Here is a 14,664-nt window from a genome sequence, read left to right on the forward strand (position 1 = left end):
GGCTCTGATTCACCCAGGAACGCTCGGGCCCAGGCATTCCGGTTCCTTGGAAACACTGAGTCTTTCTCAGGGGACTCTCTGGGCAGCACCCCAGCAGCAAAACAGCGGCCTGGAATTCCTGAAGCGTTCCGACCGGGAGGCCGGGCTCCGAACAGGCAGGCCAGGGATTGCAGAGAGAGGGCGGCGGGGATGTTCGCCGCCAGGCCCTGCGGACCCTCCTGGCAAAGTCCAATGGAAACCAGAAGCCCCCGCTCTCCGCACAGCCCACTGCGCCCCACGGGAAGGGCCGGTGTCCCTGCCGCTCTGGCCTGGGGCACACGTGTGGCTGCAGGCCCCTGGGGCAAACCGGAAGGGAACTGGACCAGGCAGCGTGAGAAGAGAGGGGCTGCCCCTGGGGAGTGGGCCAGGCGAGCCCGGCACACGGGCTGACTCCGGCTCCGGTCCATAAGGGAAGCCATTCCCTGCGCGGCTCCATGCGTTCCTTTCTGCTCAGGGTAGCGCCACCCCGAGCCCTTTGCTGCAGAAGGCCCGGTGAGGGCCACTGCCCCCTCCAGGCATGGCAGACCCACCTGCCCCCAGGCTCCTGCCTGCAGAGCTGCATGGCAGCCGTGGTGGAAAGCTGGGCCTGGCTGTGGCTAAGCAATAGCACCTGTCCCGTGTGCGAAGAGGCACGCGATTCCATGCTTCAGGGTCATGGGGGTCAGGCAGGGATCTTTCCTTCCCACCCCCAGGGGCAGCATTGCCTGCTGGCTCTGGGGAGGAGGCTGCTTTCTGACACCATCCCCAGCAGCATCATGTATTGGCCAGTGGAGGCAGGACACAGGCGCTGACCGGCCACCTGTCCAGTCCCACTTAACTCTCCCGGCGTCCGGCGCCTTGGCCGGACTCAGTGGCGCGGCATTGATGGAGCCAGCTGGGGCACCGGCCTGAAGGAGCATGGGGAATGTACCCCCGCCTCTCCCAGCTTGCTGTGTGCCCTGGGCGGCCAGAGAACGGCCACGCAGGCAGGGAAAAGGTTAAGGTCGGGGCGGCCCGTCCATATAGGTGAGCCTAGGGCGCCAAGTTAAATGGGGCGCCGAATGGTGGTGCAAGATCATCGAGGGGTTTGGGGGGGCGCCGATTGCATGGTTCACCCAGGGCGCCAGTTGCTGGCAGCTGGTCTAGGGTCGCCCTGGTTAAGGTGCAGGGCTCCCTCCGGAGGCCTCCCCATCTCCACTGTCACAGACGGCTGCCCGGAGCCAGAGCCCCGCTTTGCTCTCCAGCAGGGCTCGTCAGAAGCAGAGGGCCCAGGCGCCCGGCCGTGACTCCTCCAGGAGGCGGTTTGGGGGAGGGTGGCAGCCTCTTCTCCTTCTTTCCTTTGTTCTGCCCTTTTGTTGCAACCAGTGCCACTTAGGTGACCTTCAGGCAGGGGGTTGAGTATCCCCAGGGGCCCCTCCTGGACAGCCCTGGAAGGAACCAGCCAGGAATGGCTCTAATTGCCTTGAGGTGGGTTTTTTTTCAATTTACTGACTGCTAAATACAAATATTACAACTTCCCCTCCTCGGGGCTGGTTTACGCAGGCAGCCCCTGGCCGGGCATTGTCTTATTGTTTTCAGAGGGAAGCTCCGTTTGGAAATTAACCTGCTTTTCACCCCGCGCAGAATGTTTCACACCCTGTCCCTGCTGGGGATTGAGCACGAGAGATGAAGGAAACAAGAGGGAGGCAAACCTGGGGCCGGAGAGGGGCCGGGGCGACGGCGGGAGGGAGAAAGGGGTCTGGGAGTGTGGGGTGCGGAAGAGGGATCCACTCGAAACAGCCCGTCACTCCTAGAGAGTCTGGACGCGTCGCCCGAGCACGGTACCCTCGCCCACCGGGAGGCAGGAAAACCCGAACCTCTGGGCACTTTCATTTCCCTTTCCAACAACAATACTAATTAGCGCAAGGCTGCGTAGGCGCTTTCCATGGAGAGCCCTTTGGGATGGAGCAATACAAAGAAATGGAGGAGCAGCCTGGCCGGGAGTTGGGGGGCAGTGGGGGTGAGCCAGCCTCCCGTGGGCCCGTGCCACGTGGGACTGGCTAGGGCAGGGGTGGACGATCGTTTTTTGATGGGAGCCATTTCAGACATTTTTTAAGTGGCCCCAGGCCATCCCAGAAGGGGCGGAGCCTCACGTGGAAGGGGCGGGGCCTCACGTGGAAGGGGCGGGGCCAGGAGACTTCCTTGCTTTCCCACTCACAGACCACGATTGGTCCGGGGGTGGGGAGCGCTTTTGCCCCCCACCCCGGAGGTTCCGCCTAGGCGCCATGCCCCCGGCGGTGGGAGGAGACTTTGCACACTCCCCCTGCCCCCAGGCCAATCAGGATTTGGGGCAGGAGAGCGCGGGAAGTCTCCTCCCACCCCGCCAGGAGCACGTGGCGCTTCTAAATGGCGCATGTGCCGCACAGGGCGGAGGAAACTTTGCATGTTCCCCCGGCCCCCTGGGCCTGATTGGCCTGGAGGTGGAGGGAGCATCCGGGCCTCCGTGGGCCGGATCAACCCTCTTGGCGGGCCGGATCCAGCCCACGGAGGCCCTTTTGCCCACCCCGGGTTAGGAGATAAATGCTCAACGAAGGCAACCAGGCCAAGAAACCCACCGCAGGGCGTTTGTCTCCAGGCTCGCTGCGTTGCATTGTGGGAGCGATTGTCCTCATGTCAGCTACGGAATAGCGTGATAGCGGCGCGCCACTCGGGGCCTGGTCGCACAGAGGAGGTGCAGTGCGGGGGGGGGGGGGTTACAGCTGGAGGGGAGATGGGGGGACGCCAGCGAGAGAGCACCTGGGTGGGAACTGCATGAGAATGCATCAGAAACGCCAACCCCCTGGCGTCCGGTCCCTGCAGCGTTCCAGCCCGTGCCCCAGCCCTCAAGGCTGTGGGGTCAGGGAGGAAGCTGCTGGGAGCAGGGCGTGGGGCAGGAGGGAGCCTGGCAGGTGGCAGTGGGGGGGGGGGGGCAGAGGGTGGCAGTGAGGGACAAGCGAGCATGAGGTTGTTCATCTACCTGGAGGTTTATAAACACCCCGCCGAGGCTCCAGGAACCTGTGACATTGATCGGCGCCACCGACCACCTGAGCAACCGCCAGCCCCGCCGCCAGACCCCCCAGAGCGCCCCGGCAGCGTGGGGCAGGAGGGTCAAGAGACAGCAGGAGGGCTGGGCTCCCTGGTTTGCACTGGCTGCACGTGCGGCTCCTGTGGCGTCTCAGGGCGGGAGTAAGGCTGAAGTCTCGCCCCACGAGGCAGGGCCAGCTGGTGATGGACGCAGCCCCCTGGCTCCAACCCGCCCGCAGAGGGATCCGGGCTGTGGCCGGGCGGCTCTGCGAGTTCTTGGCTTGCTGCCTGGCAAACCGTCAAACTGCAGCCCCTCTGGCTTTTAGTCCTGGGCCAGCCCCAGACAAGGCAGAGCACGGACCAGCTGGGGCCTTGTGGTGTCACTCTGTCCCCGCTTGGGAACTGGACTCTGGGACGCTGGGACGGGCTGGGAACAGGCTGGGATGCTGGGCTGGGCTGGGACTCTGGGGATGGGCTGGGACAGGAGGGGACTCTGGGCTGGGCTGGGACTCGGGGTGGGGCTGGGCTGGGACGCCGGGACGGGCAGGCTGAGCAAGCCCAGGGCTAGGTGTGCACTGGAGAGGAAGGGCATTTCCGGGTACTCCGTGAAACGAGGAGTAATAGTAGTTCGGAATAGGAAGCCTAGTCCGAACTACCTAGTCCGTGCCGCATGTAGCTGCGCGGCACGGAGTCCACACTAGCGGGGATTGAAAAATGGCGGCGCCCGGCGAGATGCAAATGAAGCCCAGGAAATTCAAATCCCGGGCTTCATTTGCAACTCCGGTTGCCTACATTAATCACCCTAGTTTGAACTAGTGTAGTGTAGACAGACCCAGAGTGTCTAGATTGGCAGGACGCTTTTCCACAAAAGCACTTTTTGCCGAAAAGCGTCCGTGCCAATCTAGACGCGCTTTTCCGCAAAAAAGCCCCGATCCCCATTTTCGCCATCGGGGCTTTTTTGCTCAAAACAAATCTGAGCTGTCTACACTGGCCCTTTTGCGCAAAAGGACTTTTGCCTATGGGAGCAGCATAGTATTTCCGCAAGAAGCACTGATTTCTTACAGTAGGAAGTCAGTGCTTTTGCGGAAATTCAAGCGGCCAGTGTAGACAGCTGGCAAGTTTTTCTGGAAAAGCGGCTGATTTTCTGGAAAAACTGGCCAGTCTAGACACAGCCCCTGTGTGTGAAATGATAAGCATGTATTTTGTGTGGCTACTGACTATTTCTCTGCATGTGGTTGAGCATTGGGCAGAGCCCGGCCTATGGACATGCTAATTAGCGGGGCCCTGTGGGACAATGGCACTCAATGGGCCAAGGACACACCTGAAGAATGAGGGCTGACACCTGAGGGCTGCCAGCAAGGAACGCAGGGATAGGCTGCTGGCCAGGTGACCCGCTGCAGCCAAGAAGAGACCAGGAAGGAGGTATAATGAGGCCATGTGGGGGACTCCATCTTGGTTCTCAGCTCAGCACTTCATCCCAGAGGCAGCAGTGCAGGGATTGAAGGGCCAGAATGAACTGTGGACCCATCCTGATCCTAGGATGTGCAACAAGGACTTTTAAGCCAGCAGCTGTAACATCTCTGCTAGAGCCTGCATCGAGAACTGGGAGATTCGATGCATGTAACGTACTATTCCTTAACAACCTCACTCTCCTGCTTTTCTTTCTGGTAGCAATAAACCTTTAGATGTTAGATGCTAAAGGATTGGCTCAGCGTGATTTGTGGGTAAGATCCGGAGAGTAAATTGACCAGGGATCTGTGGCTGGTTTCTTGGAACGGGACAGAACTTGTTCGGGGTAGGTGGGATTGGGTGCTAGGACCCCCCACCTGTGTATGAGGCCCGGGGCCATCTGGGGCACGGATATTGCTGGGGTGTCGGAGGGGTTTGTGGCCTAATTGGCAAGGTCTCCAGTCTGGGGGCTGCAAGGAGCCCTGAAGTTGAGCAATTTGCCCTGAGCGGACGCCCTCAGCTGTGCCCAGACACTGCCCGGTCCGTCACACCCCATCTTCCAGATACGCTCCCCATCCCTCGGCACCTTCAGGTCACAGCCTGGGGCTTGGTTTCTGCTCACTCCACATGCGGCACCGGGCTGAAGTCGGCCCTGGAGTTCCCCCCCCCCACACACAAACACACAAGGCCGTGGCATGGCGCTAGGCCAAGTCCGGCCCAAAGGAGTGCATGGCACTGCAGTCTCCAGCCCACGTCATATTGATTTCCCCCCGGATGTTGGGTCAGCTGCAACTCCAGTGTCAAACTCCACGTCTTCGCCATGTTGTGCTGCAACAAACGTGACGCGGGGTTTGGAACGGCTGCCACGTGAGGAGAGATTAATACAACGGGAGTTTTCAGCTTGGAAAAGAGAGGGGGTCTGATAGAGGTCTATAAAATCATGACTAGGGTGGAGAAAGTGAATAGGGAAAAGTTATTGACTTGTTCCCGTCACACAAGAACGAGGGGTCACCTCCTGAAATGAACAGGGAGCAGGTTTACAACAAACGAAAGGAAGTTTATTCTTCACGCAGCGCACAGTCGACCTGCGGAACTCCTTGCCGGAGGACGTGGTGGAGGCCAAGTCTATAACAGGGTTCAAAAAAGAGCTAGGTACATTCATGGAGGATGGGTCCATCCATGGCTTTTAGCCAGGGTGGGTAGGGATGGCGTCCCCAGCCTCTGTTTGTCAGGGAGCGATCCCTGGATGACTCCTTGTTCTGTTCACCCCCTCTGGGGCCCCTGGCTCTGGCCACCATGGGCAGACAGGACACTGGACTAGATGGAGCTTTGGTCTGACCCTGCCTGGCTGTTCTTACGACCTGCCTGCTCTAGCGGGTGAGCAGGGCTCCCCTGTGCTCGACTCCCATCCCCTCACATTCACGCAGCTCGTCCGCCGTTCTCCTTGCCGGCTCCAAATTCCCCCGGCTGCCACTGATGCCTCCGGCACACACAATTACCGAGGTGCGGGGAGAGGAGGCGGGAAGACGCCGCAGCCGCTCTGCTTCCCGGCCTTGTAGGCCCTTCAGGGTTAACCTCTCCAAGCGCCTGAAGTATTTGGGAGGGGACGCGGGAGGGGGCAGCGGCGTGCTATTAAAAGAATGCTTGAAAACACAAGTTACAGGGGAAAAAAACCCGAGGAGCAAAGTGCAGCTGCAGTTCGGGTTCCAGTTCCCAGGTGATGTCAGGCTTGGAGGCCGTCCAGCCCCGGCCCCTTGGAGACGGTCTTTGTGGGTTCAGCGCTGAGTGTTTTTCCTTCCTGAGACTCGGGGACACCTTCCTGTCTCAGCGAAAGCAGCCAGGAGCCGTTCCAAGGGGGTCCGGGAGCAGGAAGAGGGCGCGGGAGTGCGAGAGGCGGGCGGAGAGCGCGGGGCCGTCCGGCACGGAGCTGGGATGAGCTGAACACGCCCGTGGGTTGGGAGGAAGAGAGTATGACCCTCCCCAGCAAGCGTGCTCCGTCCCGTCCCCTTTCCACTGCCAGCCCGCGTGGGCCTGGCGTAACCCCTTCCCTGCTGGCCTGCCCGGCGGCCATGCAATGGTGGGGATCTGTGCCCGGCTGGAGTCAGCCCTCTCTTGCACGTACCCAGCACTGGGACGGCTGTGCGCCCGGTTCATGCCCCCCACCTTGGAGTGCACCAGGGGCTGGGCACTAGCCACCCGAGCAGCAGAGCAGCGATGCTGCTGGCCGGGGTGAGCAGCTGGAAGCCCAGCAGCTGCTGGGACGCACCCTCCCAGCCCGCAGCCAGTGGCTGGGACACGCTAGGAAGCTGCGATGCCTTGGCTGGGGTCGCTGGGAGGAACACGAGACCTTCCTTTGAGGGTCTAGCTAGGGCTGTTGAGACTCCCCTCTGCCCCCCAGCTCCCTGCCCCCCATAAAGCCAAAGCTGGGGATTCAGTGTCCCAGAAATGTTTAGAGAATCTCACGGCCGTTTAGGGGGGTCTGGTCCGGATTAGATACACTGAGAACAGGCCCCCCCCCCGGGTCCCTGGCGGGACTGGCTCTCACAGCTGTGCCCAGCTGTCACTGCATAAATCAAACCCTGGGGGAAGGGAGCTGTCTCTAGGGAGCAGGCGGGGGGGGGGGAGGACGCGCTGCCCCTTTCTCTGGCCCTAGGGGATGGCGGCAGGCCGGGGATGCTGCCGTTTCGCCCGCTCTGCTGCTCTGGGGGGCCAGGGCAGCCACGTATGCAGAGGTTCCGGGGGAGGGAGCTCTCAGCAAGGCAGGCCCATGTGTAGGGACTGGGGTTCCCTGGGGGCCTGGACCGGGGTGTAATGCCTCCCTCACCCCAGTGGTTGAGAGAAAGGGAGCTGGCAACTCAAGGGTGATGGGGGGGCAGAGCCTGTGGGCCCGAGGAGCCGGGCAGAGCCCTTCTCCGCCCCCCTTAGCACACTGGGTGGGTCGGGGGGCCATTGACCCTCAGAAAAATCAGCCGGGGCTGCACCCACGAGCCGTGGCCCAGCTGAGAAGGAGAAAGACCCTCCCCACATACCCCATGTGGCGTAGTGGGGGGCTGTCTGCTCTGTCACCGGGGTCCCCCTGCACTGGGCTGTGATTCCCACTCACTCACCCACAGGGGTATTAACCCAGACACCTGGGCTCAGCCTGGGAAGATTGGGGGGGGGGGAGAGTCCCAGGGGGAGGGACAAAGGGAGGGAGGCAGAGACCAACAGGAGGCTTGTGGGGAAGGGAGTTGCTGGCTAGGAAACAGGAGGGAGTGAACCTAAAGGGAGGGCTCGAGATCTAGGAGGGAGATGGACCCCCCCCAACCCAAGGGAAATGGGGCATCCTAGCCCCGACTCCTGTAGCACTACCACGTCCAGGCTGGGCTGTACCCTGGAGGAGCAATACACCCCTCTCTAGTCTCTGGCTGGCGGAGACTGTTCTTGCTGCAGACGGGGTGCAGGACTGGGGGGACGCCTGACGCGGCCTGTCACCCCCTCGCCTAGATCTTGTGGGCTCCAGCCTGGCAGGGGAGTGGCAGGAGCAGCCGCACCGCGTCCCCAATGTTGGAGGAAGCCCTGAGCCTCGGGGACTGATCCAGGCCGTAGGTTCCCCACCCCGCCTTAGAGCCAGCTCTCCTCGATCCTCCCCAGTGACTCTAAGCCCGCGTCCGCAGGGAGAGACCTCGCCTCTCGGCGGCTGGGGACTGAGCCGGGCGGGAGGGTCCCAGAGCACGGAGCTGGCCCTGGCCAGGGAACCTTGGAAGGTCTGGTCCATAAAAGGGAATGCAGCGTGCTTGGGAAGCGACTCCCAGCTGCCCGGTCCCACAGCTGTATGGGACAGGCACTGAGTCACACGCCCGTGGCCCCGCCCCCACGTGTCACACCTTTCCCATGATCCCCTCCTGCAGGCTGGCAGTGCTGAGTGGGGGGGGTGGCGGCAGAGCCCGGGTGCCCCCCCCAGCAGGCCCGACGCGAGCGGACTCGCCCGGCCCGCGCCCAAAGAGCTCGGCTCCTGGCTCCCCGCCCCCGACTGCAGCTGCGGGGGGCGAGAGCAAACGAGGGGAACCCGGGACCCAAACGAGCCCGCACATGATCCAAAAATAACTTTATTTTCCACCCTGCTGAATATGAAGCGAGCAGGGGCCGTGGAGACCGGCACTCGTCACTCTCCTAAAGCTCTGCATGGACACTGCCCATGGAACGCTATTTTACACTCTCGTCCTTGCCCGCTCCTCTGTCCTGCAGCCGCTGGGCCAACGTCCCCTGCCCGGGGCCAGTGAGCCCTGCGGGCCCCAGCTGGCCGCGAGGGACAGGTCCAGGGGAGGGCAGAGGAGTTTTTTCCTCTTTCGAGAGCATCGTCCTGACTTCCAGGCCCAGGGTCTCTGCCGCCCTTGGTGCAGGGGGCTGGTCTCACAGGGCCTTTCCTTCTCTGGAGCTCCCTTCCCCCACCCCGCTTGGGACCATCCAGCTCCTGTGTTGGGGGGTTGGCCACTTGGCCTGGCTTCTCAGGCAGATGCTCTTGCAGCTCTGGCTCATCTCCGTGGCCCCCGCAGCGGGTTCCCCCCTCGCGCCTTCAGGCAGTTGCCCCCAAGTTCCCGCCGGCTGCCCTGCAAGAAAGGAAGGGGACAGCTGGAGACACGATGCCCAGGCCGTGTCCACGGGACGGTGCCCCGCGCCACTGGCCTAGCAGGAGACAGACAAGCCCAGGTACGATGGCATCGGAGGGGGGAGGTAGAGACACTCGGGGAACAGAGATTGCGGTGGGCTGGGGTAGCTCGCTCTGGGGAGGAGCACGCCAGGCCGGAGCAGGAAGCCCTCCCTCCGGCAGAGAGCTGCATGGCTTTGGGGGGGCCTGTGTCTGACTGAGCCCCTTTTGCACCGGCGTGGCGGGATCTGCCCCTTCCTCCGAGCTCCTCCCTGTTTGGACCCTGGCGACAGACAGAGCCAGGCAGCCATGGCCAAGGGGCAGAGTGGTTTGGATGGGGGGGGGGGGGGGGGGGGGGGAGAGCCACCACACTCCACCTATGGTGTGCGTCTGTCCCACAGGAGCCCTGCGAGCCTGGCCCGCCCAGGGAGGGGCCGTCTGGCTCCATGGCTCTGGCTCTGTCCCCTCATCCCCTCTCCCAGCTAAGGACGGAGGGCTGGCTGCCAGAGGGCGCTACCATAGTCTGTCTCGGGCTTGGACACTGGACAGACGGGGAGCGGAAGGGCCACCTGCCAGGTTAGAACCCCAGGGAGCCAGGCGAAGGCCTGCAGGGCAGAGGAAGGGGTGGGCGTGAGAGACGGGGCAAGGCCCTGAGGCCGAGCTGGGCTGCAGCTGGCAGGCCGACCCCTCGCCCGCATGCTGCACAGCACGTGCCCAGCTCTCACGGTCAAGGGGACAGTGGAGAACCTTGCAAAGCCCCCTTCTGTCCTCCCCCCCCCAGCTGCCCCACAGACGTCCCCTGGCGCAGCCCCACGTTCAGCACGGTGAAGCTCCTGGCTGCCTCCCTGGGGCCCCCACTGGCTGGGCAGTTAGCTCTTTACGCCTTCGGGAGCTACGTTTACTCCCTTGTCTCCTGAAGTGAAGCCCCGGGGAGGAGGAGGGAAGCAGCCTGGGGCTGGCCCCCATGGACTGGGATCGGGGAGGGTGAGCATCAGAGCGCCTCACGGGTGTCAGGAGACAAGCCACCGGCCAGGAAAACCACCGGTTAAGAGTCCCCCCCCCCCCCCGCCTGGGACCCCCGAGCACGTCCCACACCGGGGGTGGCAGGAGGAGACATTTTGGCTAAGGAACAAACTTCTGGTCTGCTGCAGAGTACCACGGGATCGTCCCATCTGGCTGTGCCCTGGCCCCCGGGGGGGGGGTCATTGCCCCCCTGTCCTGCCCACTGCCTGAGGCCTGCTGGGGCTTTGGGTTCCTCAGCCTGTCTCAGGAGAGCGAGGATATGGGGCAGGGTCTGTGCCAGGCAGAGGTGCCAGCTGGTACTGGCAACGGCCAGGAAACTTGCCCTGCTGCCACCCACCAGGCCATGCCAGCTGGCTTGGCTCTAGGCAGGGGCCTTGCCCACGAGGGAGCCCTGGTTGCGACGGTAGCACTGGACCTACCCGAGGGACCCTCTGCCATAGGAATCAGCCAGGAGATGCGGCGCCATTTGGCACCCATCATGGGGCAGCTGCTCCCTCTGCCAGGCTCCAGCCAACACTGGCAGTGTTGTACCAGCTCCTCCTGCCCCAAGTGCTCCGCAGCCTCTGCCCCCACTTGTGCACCTCAGCCAAGCCCTGCAGCTCTCCCTCCTTTGGGCCAGAGCTGCTGTTCCCTCTTTTTTCCCCATCCATGTGTGGAATAAATTTTGCTCCATGCACCGAGGCATGTGCACCACCAGTAGAAACACAGGCTGCCAGCTGTGGGTACTCTGTTAATCAGTGGGGCACCACCTGAATTTCTCCTGGGTGGCTGCCCAAGCACTCAGTTTCTGGGGAACACTGCTCAGGGCCCCCCTCAAAGCTCTGCCGACGCAGCCTCCCTGTGCTCCCACAGCCTCTCGGCCACCCTCGGGCAGCGGGGCGGGGGGATTCTGCAATGTCCAGAGCGGACTCGGGGGCCGGACGAGTCGCTGACACCTGTTACCTGAGCCAGGATTTGAGCCCAAATTCCAGAGCCTGCGGATGGGCCCCCAGCAAAGACCTGACACTGACAAACACGGCTGAGGACCGGCCAAGTGGCAGCAAAGTGCCTTGGCCGGGGCACATGGGAATCCTGCTGAACGAGTCCTTCCCTCTCTCGGCTCCTTGCTGCGGGAAAGGCCCCTTCCCCCCCACGGCTGCGGATGCTGGTTTCCCGTTAGACACAGGCTCATGTTCCCACAGGCGGGGAAGCCGGCCTGCTGCTACTGTCCGGGGCACAGCTGGAAGATCAGCTCCCGGCGCCCTGCGTCCCCTCCCCTAGGGCTCCGAGCAGCGGGAGGAAGGCTCCTGGCGGGCGTGGGAGGGGGAGAGCTCCGATTTCCCGGTGGTTGAAGCTGGGCTTGCCCCAGCATCCGGACACGTTCTATGGGGAACAAACCTGCCTCTGGAGGGGGAGAGGGTCCCAGAAGTGGCTCCCCTCGCGGGCTGAGCACCGATCTCCCTGCAACCCAGCCCTGCCAGCCGCCCCCAGGGGCCTTTCGCTTAGCGGCTCAGGCCTGAGAGGTTAAGGGCAGGTTTCCACAGGGGGTAAGGCCTGGTCTCCCTCTTCCCCCTGCCTGAGGCCCTGGGCCACCGGGCACAGCTGCAGAGCATGGGTTGGGGCCTGGCTCCACCATTCAGTTCCAGACCCACGTGTGTGTGTGGGGGTGGGTGGGGGGGCGCTGCAGTGGCATGTGGGACGTGGCCTTTCCTGAGCACCTGGGTCACCCATCAGCCCAAAGACACCAATAGCCAGAGGGAGGTGAGATGGACAAGGGGGGAGGACGGGGGGGGTAAAAGGGGAACTGGGGAAGAGTCTCAGGGAGGACTGGGGAGGAGCCCATGCAGTGGGGTGAAGCTGGGCTAAGGAGGAGGGTCCATGTACCCCTGCTCCTGGCCTGCCAAGCGGCATGATGTGCCAAGGCCTGGCTGACCTGGGCAGGGCAGGGCATGAGCCCCAGGGGTGGCGTGGGGGGGGGGGGGGGGAGGATGGGGAAATCCAACGCATCCTGAGGACTCGCCCAGATGACTTTTGCAGGCAGGGACTCTGGACCGGATACAGCAGCGGATGGCTCCGTGTTTCTCGCCTCTCACCCTGTACCAGTCAAGGCAGGCCTGCAGTGGGGGCCAGGGCCCGGGCTTTAGGCCAGAGAGGGGGCACAGGAGGGGGTCTCCTTCCTCAGATTCACTGCGATGAGGTAGGTGAGTCCCTGCAACTGCTGTGCCTCAGTTTCCCCATTCGTACAACAGCCCTCAAGATCCTCCCTGATTCCTGGGTCTGAGGCCCGAGATTTGTTTCTTTCAGTTTGTCTCCCCCACTCATGCCAGCCTCCTGCTTGTGACCTCATGGCTGGCTGCGGGGGCGATGGTTATGATGTCCCAGGCATGAGAGCAGGATTTCAGTGGGGGAAGCCTGGGCCCGAGTGGAAACCCGGACTGTACGTGGTGGGGAGCAAATGTTTGGGAAGTAGCCGGATCCGCCTTCTTGCGGGCCTTACCTCCCCCCGGCTAACTGGCCAGGAAGCCCCTCCAGTAAGTGCATAGCCGGAGGGATGCGGGGCAAATAAACCCTGCCGGCAATCCCCCACAGCCTGGTTGGGGGGCAGCTGGGCACAGAGCCGGAGCCACATCGGTATTGGCATCTCAGTCTCACCCCTGCCAAGGGCTGATCCGAGTCCAGGGCCTAACCCCCCCCCCCCCCCCCCCCCCCCGCTCTGAAGTTCAATGTACCGCCCCCTGGCCTGGCTCGACCTTCCATCTCAGCCAAGCGCATGGAAATCAAGGCCGCCTGCAGAGGCCTCTCCCAGAAGGGGCTAGCGCTCCTGCGCGCCCTGCCCCGGGCCGGGAGATCAGCCTTCCCGCCCGGGTGAGACAGACAGGAAGCCCGGGGGGGTCCCGACCCCCGACACAGCCACCAGAGCAGGGGCGCGGGCCAGGCTGGGGGAGGGCAACGCCACTTCAGAGCCCCGCAGTCCGTGCGCCGACACTGGCTTTAGCGGCACCGCGGTGGCTTGGCCAAGGAGACGCGCGCTTCGCCCAGCTGATCTGCCGCCTGGCCCTGCAGCCCCAGGGCTCCGGGCTTGGTGCCAATGACTCACTGTGCGAGCGGGAGTCCCTGCCCCCCTCCGTGCCTTGGTTTCCCCCGGGCACGGTCGACACCTTCAGGCACAAGCCCCGGCGCCCAGGGCGTGACGCACTGGGCCGGGCTTGGCTGGCACGGACCCGGGACGCAGCGGAGCCTGGCTCAGGCCAGTGCACCGGAGCTCGCACGTGTGCCCTGACGGCAGCGCCCCCCCTTCCCCAAGGCCCTGCCAGCGGCGGCAGTCGGTCCCCACACACACATCCTGCTCAACCTGCCCCGGCTCCAGCGCGCCCACGCCAGCTGCCTCCGCTTCCCCTTTGCATCCTCCCGGCAGCGTCCCAGGGACCCCCCTGCGCGCGTTCAGCCCCTCCCCCGAACCCCAGCACCCCCCCTTTGCCAGCCCTCCCCCGCCTGCCTTCACCCAGGGGTCCTGCGGCCGGGCCGGGCCTTACCCCTTTGCGCTGGTTGCTGAGGCAGAAGGTGCAGATGCTGCGGGGCTGCGCGGTGCCCAGCTCCCCCTGGGAGCCGTAGAGGGTGCGGAGGCAGGGCTGCCCGTCCTGGCAGCCTTCGCCCAGCAGCAGCACGTTGGCCAGGTGGGAGATGTAGCTGGAGGCCAGGCGCAGGGTCTCGATCTTGGACAGCTTCCGGTCCATGGGCTCGGTGGGGATGAGGGTCCGCAGGGCGGTGAAGGCGGTGTTGACGCTCTGCGTCCGGTCCCTCTCCCGGGCGTTCGCCGCCTGCCGCTGCTTCACCATCACCACCTGGCCCGGCTTCCTGGCCGCCTTCCGCCTGCTGTCCAGGCCCTCGCAGCAGCCGTAGGACTGGTCCGAGGCGTCGCTCTCGCTGCGGTTCTCCTCGTCCTCCGAGAGCAGGCTGAGGTCCGGGTACAGCACGTGGGCGGCCACGGGGCGCAGCATGGCGAAGGCCATGGCGCGCTCTGCGCCCGGGCCCGGCTGCGCGCGGGGAGCCTTCAGCCGCCAGGCACCTCGGGGCGCTCCAGGCTGGGAGAGCCCCGGGCCCCGCGCCTGGCTCCTCGCTGGAGCGCCCGCGGCTCCCTCCCGAGGCTCAGCCCGGCGGCGCTGGAGACCCAGACCCAAGCAGGAAGCCCTCCCCACCCCCGGCGGGGCCTGACGTCTTCCCAGCTGGGGCTCCGGCTTCCCCCCTTCCGCGCGGGAGAGGGTGGGACGGTCTGCGCGAGTGGGATGCCCAGGAATCTCTCTATATAAGTCCTGGGAGGGGCGAGGCCGCAGCAGCTCGGCCAATGGGGCTGCCTGGGACTTTCCCAGCCGGCCAACGGGAGTGCGGGGCTGAGCCAGCCCCCGGAATTTAAAGCCCGCAGGAGGCTGCGTGCCTACCCGCGACGAGGATCAGGATCGGGGCCGCTGGTGGCCCGCAGACGCAGCCCTGCCCTAACCCGGCTGCGGTGGGACGCGCGCCCCCGCCCC

At 64.3% G+C, this 14,664-nt stretch overlaps 1 protein-coding gene across 1 annotated transcript; it reads right to left on the reverse strand.

Moving 5' to 3' along the window:
- Nucleotides 1–8,106: 8,106 nt before the first annotated feature.
- On the reverse strand, nt 8,107–14,424 carry TCF15 (transcription factor 15). The gene is made up of 2 exons (XM_075900890.1): nt 13,672–14,424; nt 8,107–9,098 (listed from the first exon to the last, which is right to left on the reverse strand). The coding sequence occupies exons 1-2, from the start codon at nt 14,146–14,148 to the stop codon at nt 9,024–9,026; spliced, it is 552 nt and encodes a 183-aa protein (XP_075757005.1). The 5' UTR covers nt 14,149–14,424; the 3' UTR covers nt 8,107–9,023.
- Nucleotides 14,425–14,664: the final 240 nt, after the last annotated feature.

Source organism: Pelodiscus sinensis, chromosome 18 (genome assembly GCF_049634645.1).
Source record: "Pelodiscus sinensis isolate JC-2024 chromosome 18, ASM4963464v1, whole genome shotgun sequence".
Classification (NCBI taxonomy): Eukaryota; Metazoa; Chordata; order Testudines; family Trionychidae; genus Pelodiscus; species Pelodiscus sinensis.

Excerpts from the sequence above, each read along its gene's own strand:
- TCF15 (XM_075900890.1), bottom strand. The coding sequence starts at position 14,148 with ATGGCCTTCGCCATGCTGCGCCCCGTGGCCGCCCACGTGCTGTACCCG. Across the intron at positions 9,099-13,671 it reads TCAGCAACCAGCGCAAAGGG|GGCAGCCGGCGGGAACTTGG; the intron begins GTAAGGCCCGGC and ends CCTTTCTTGCAG.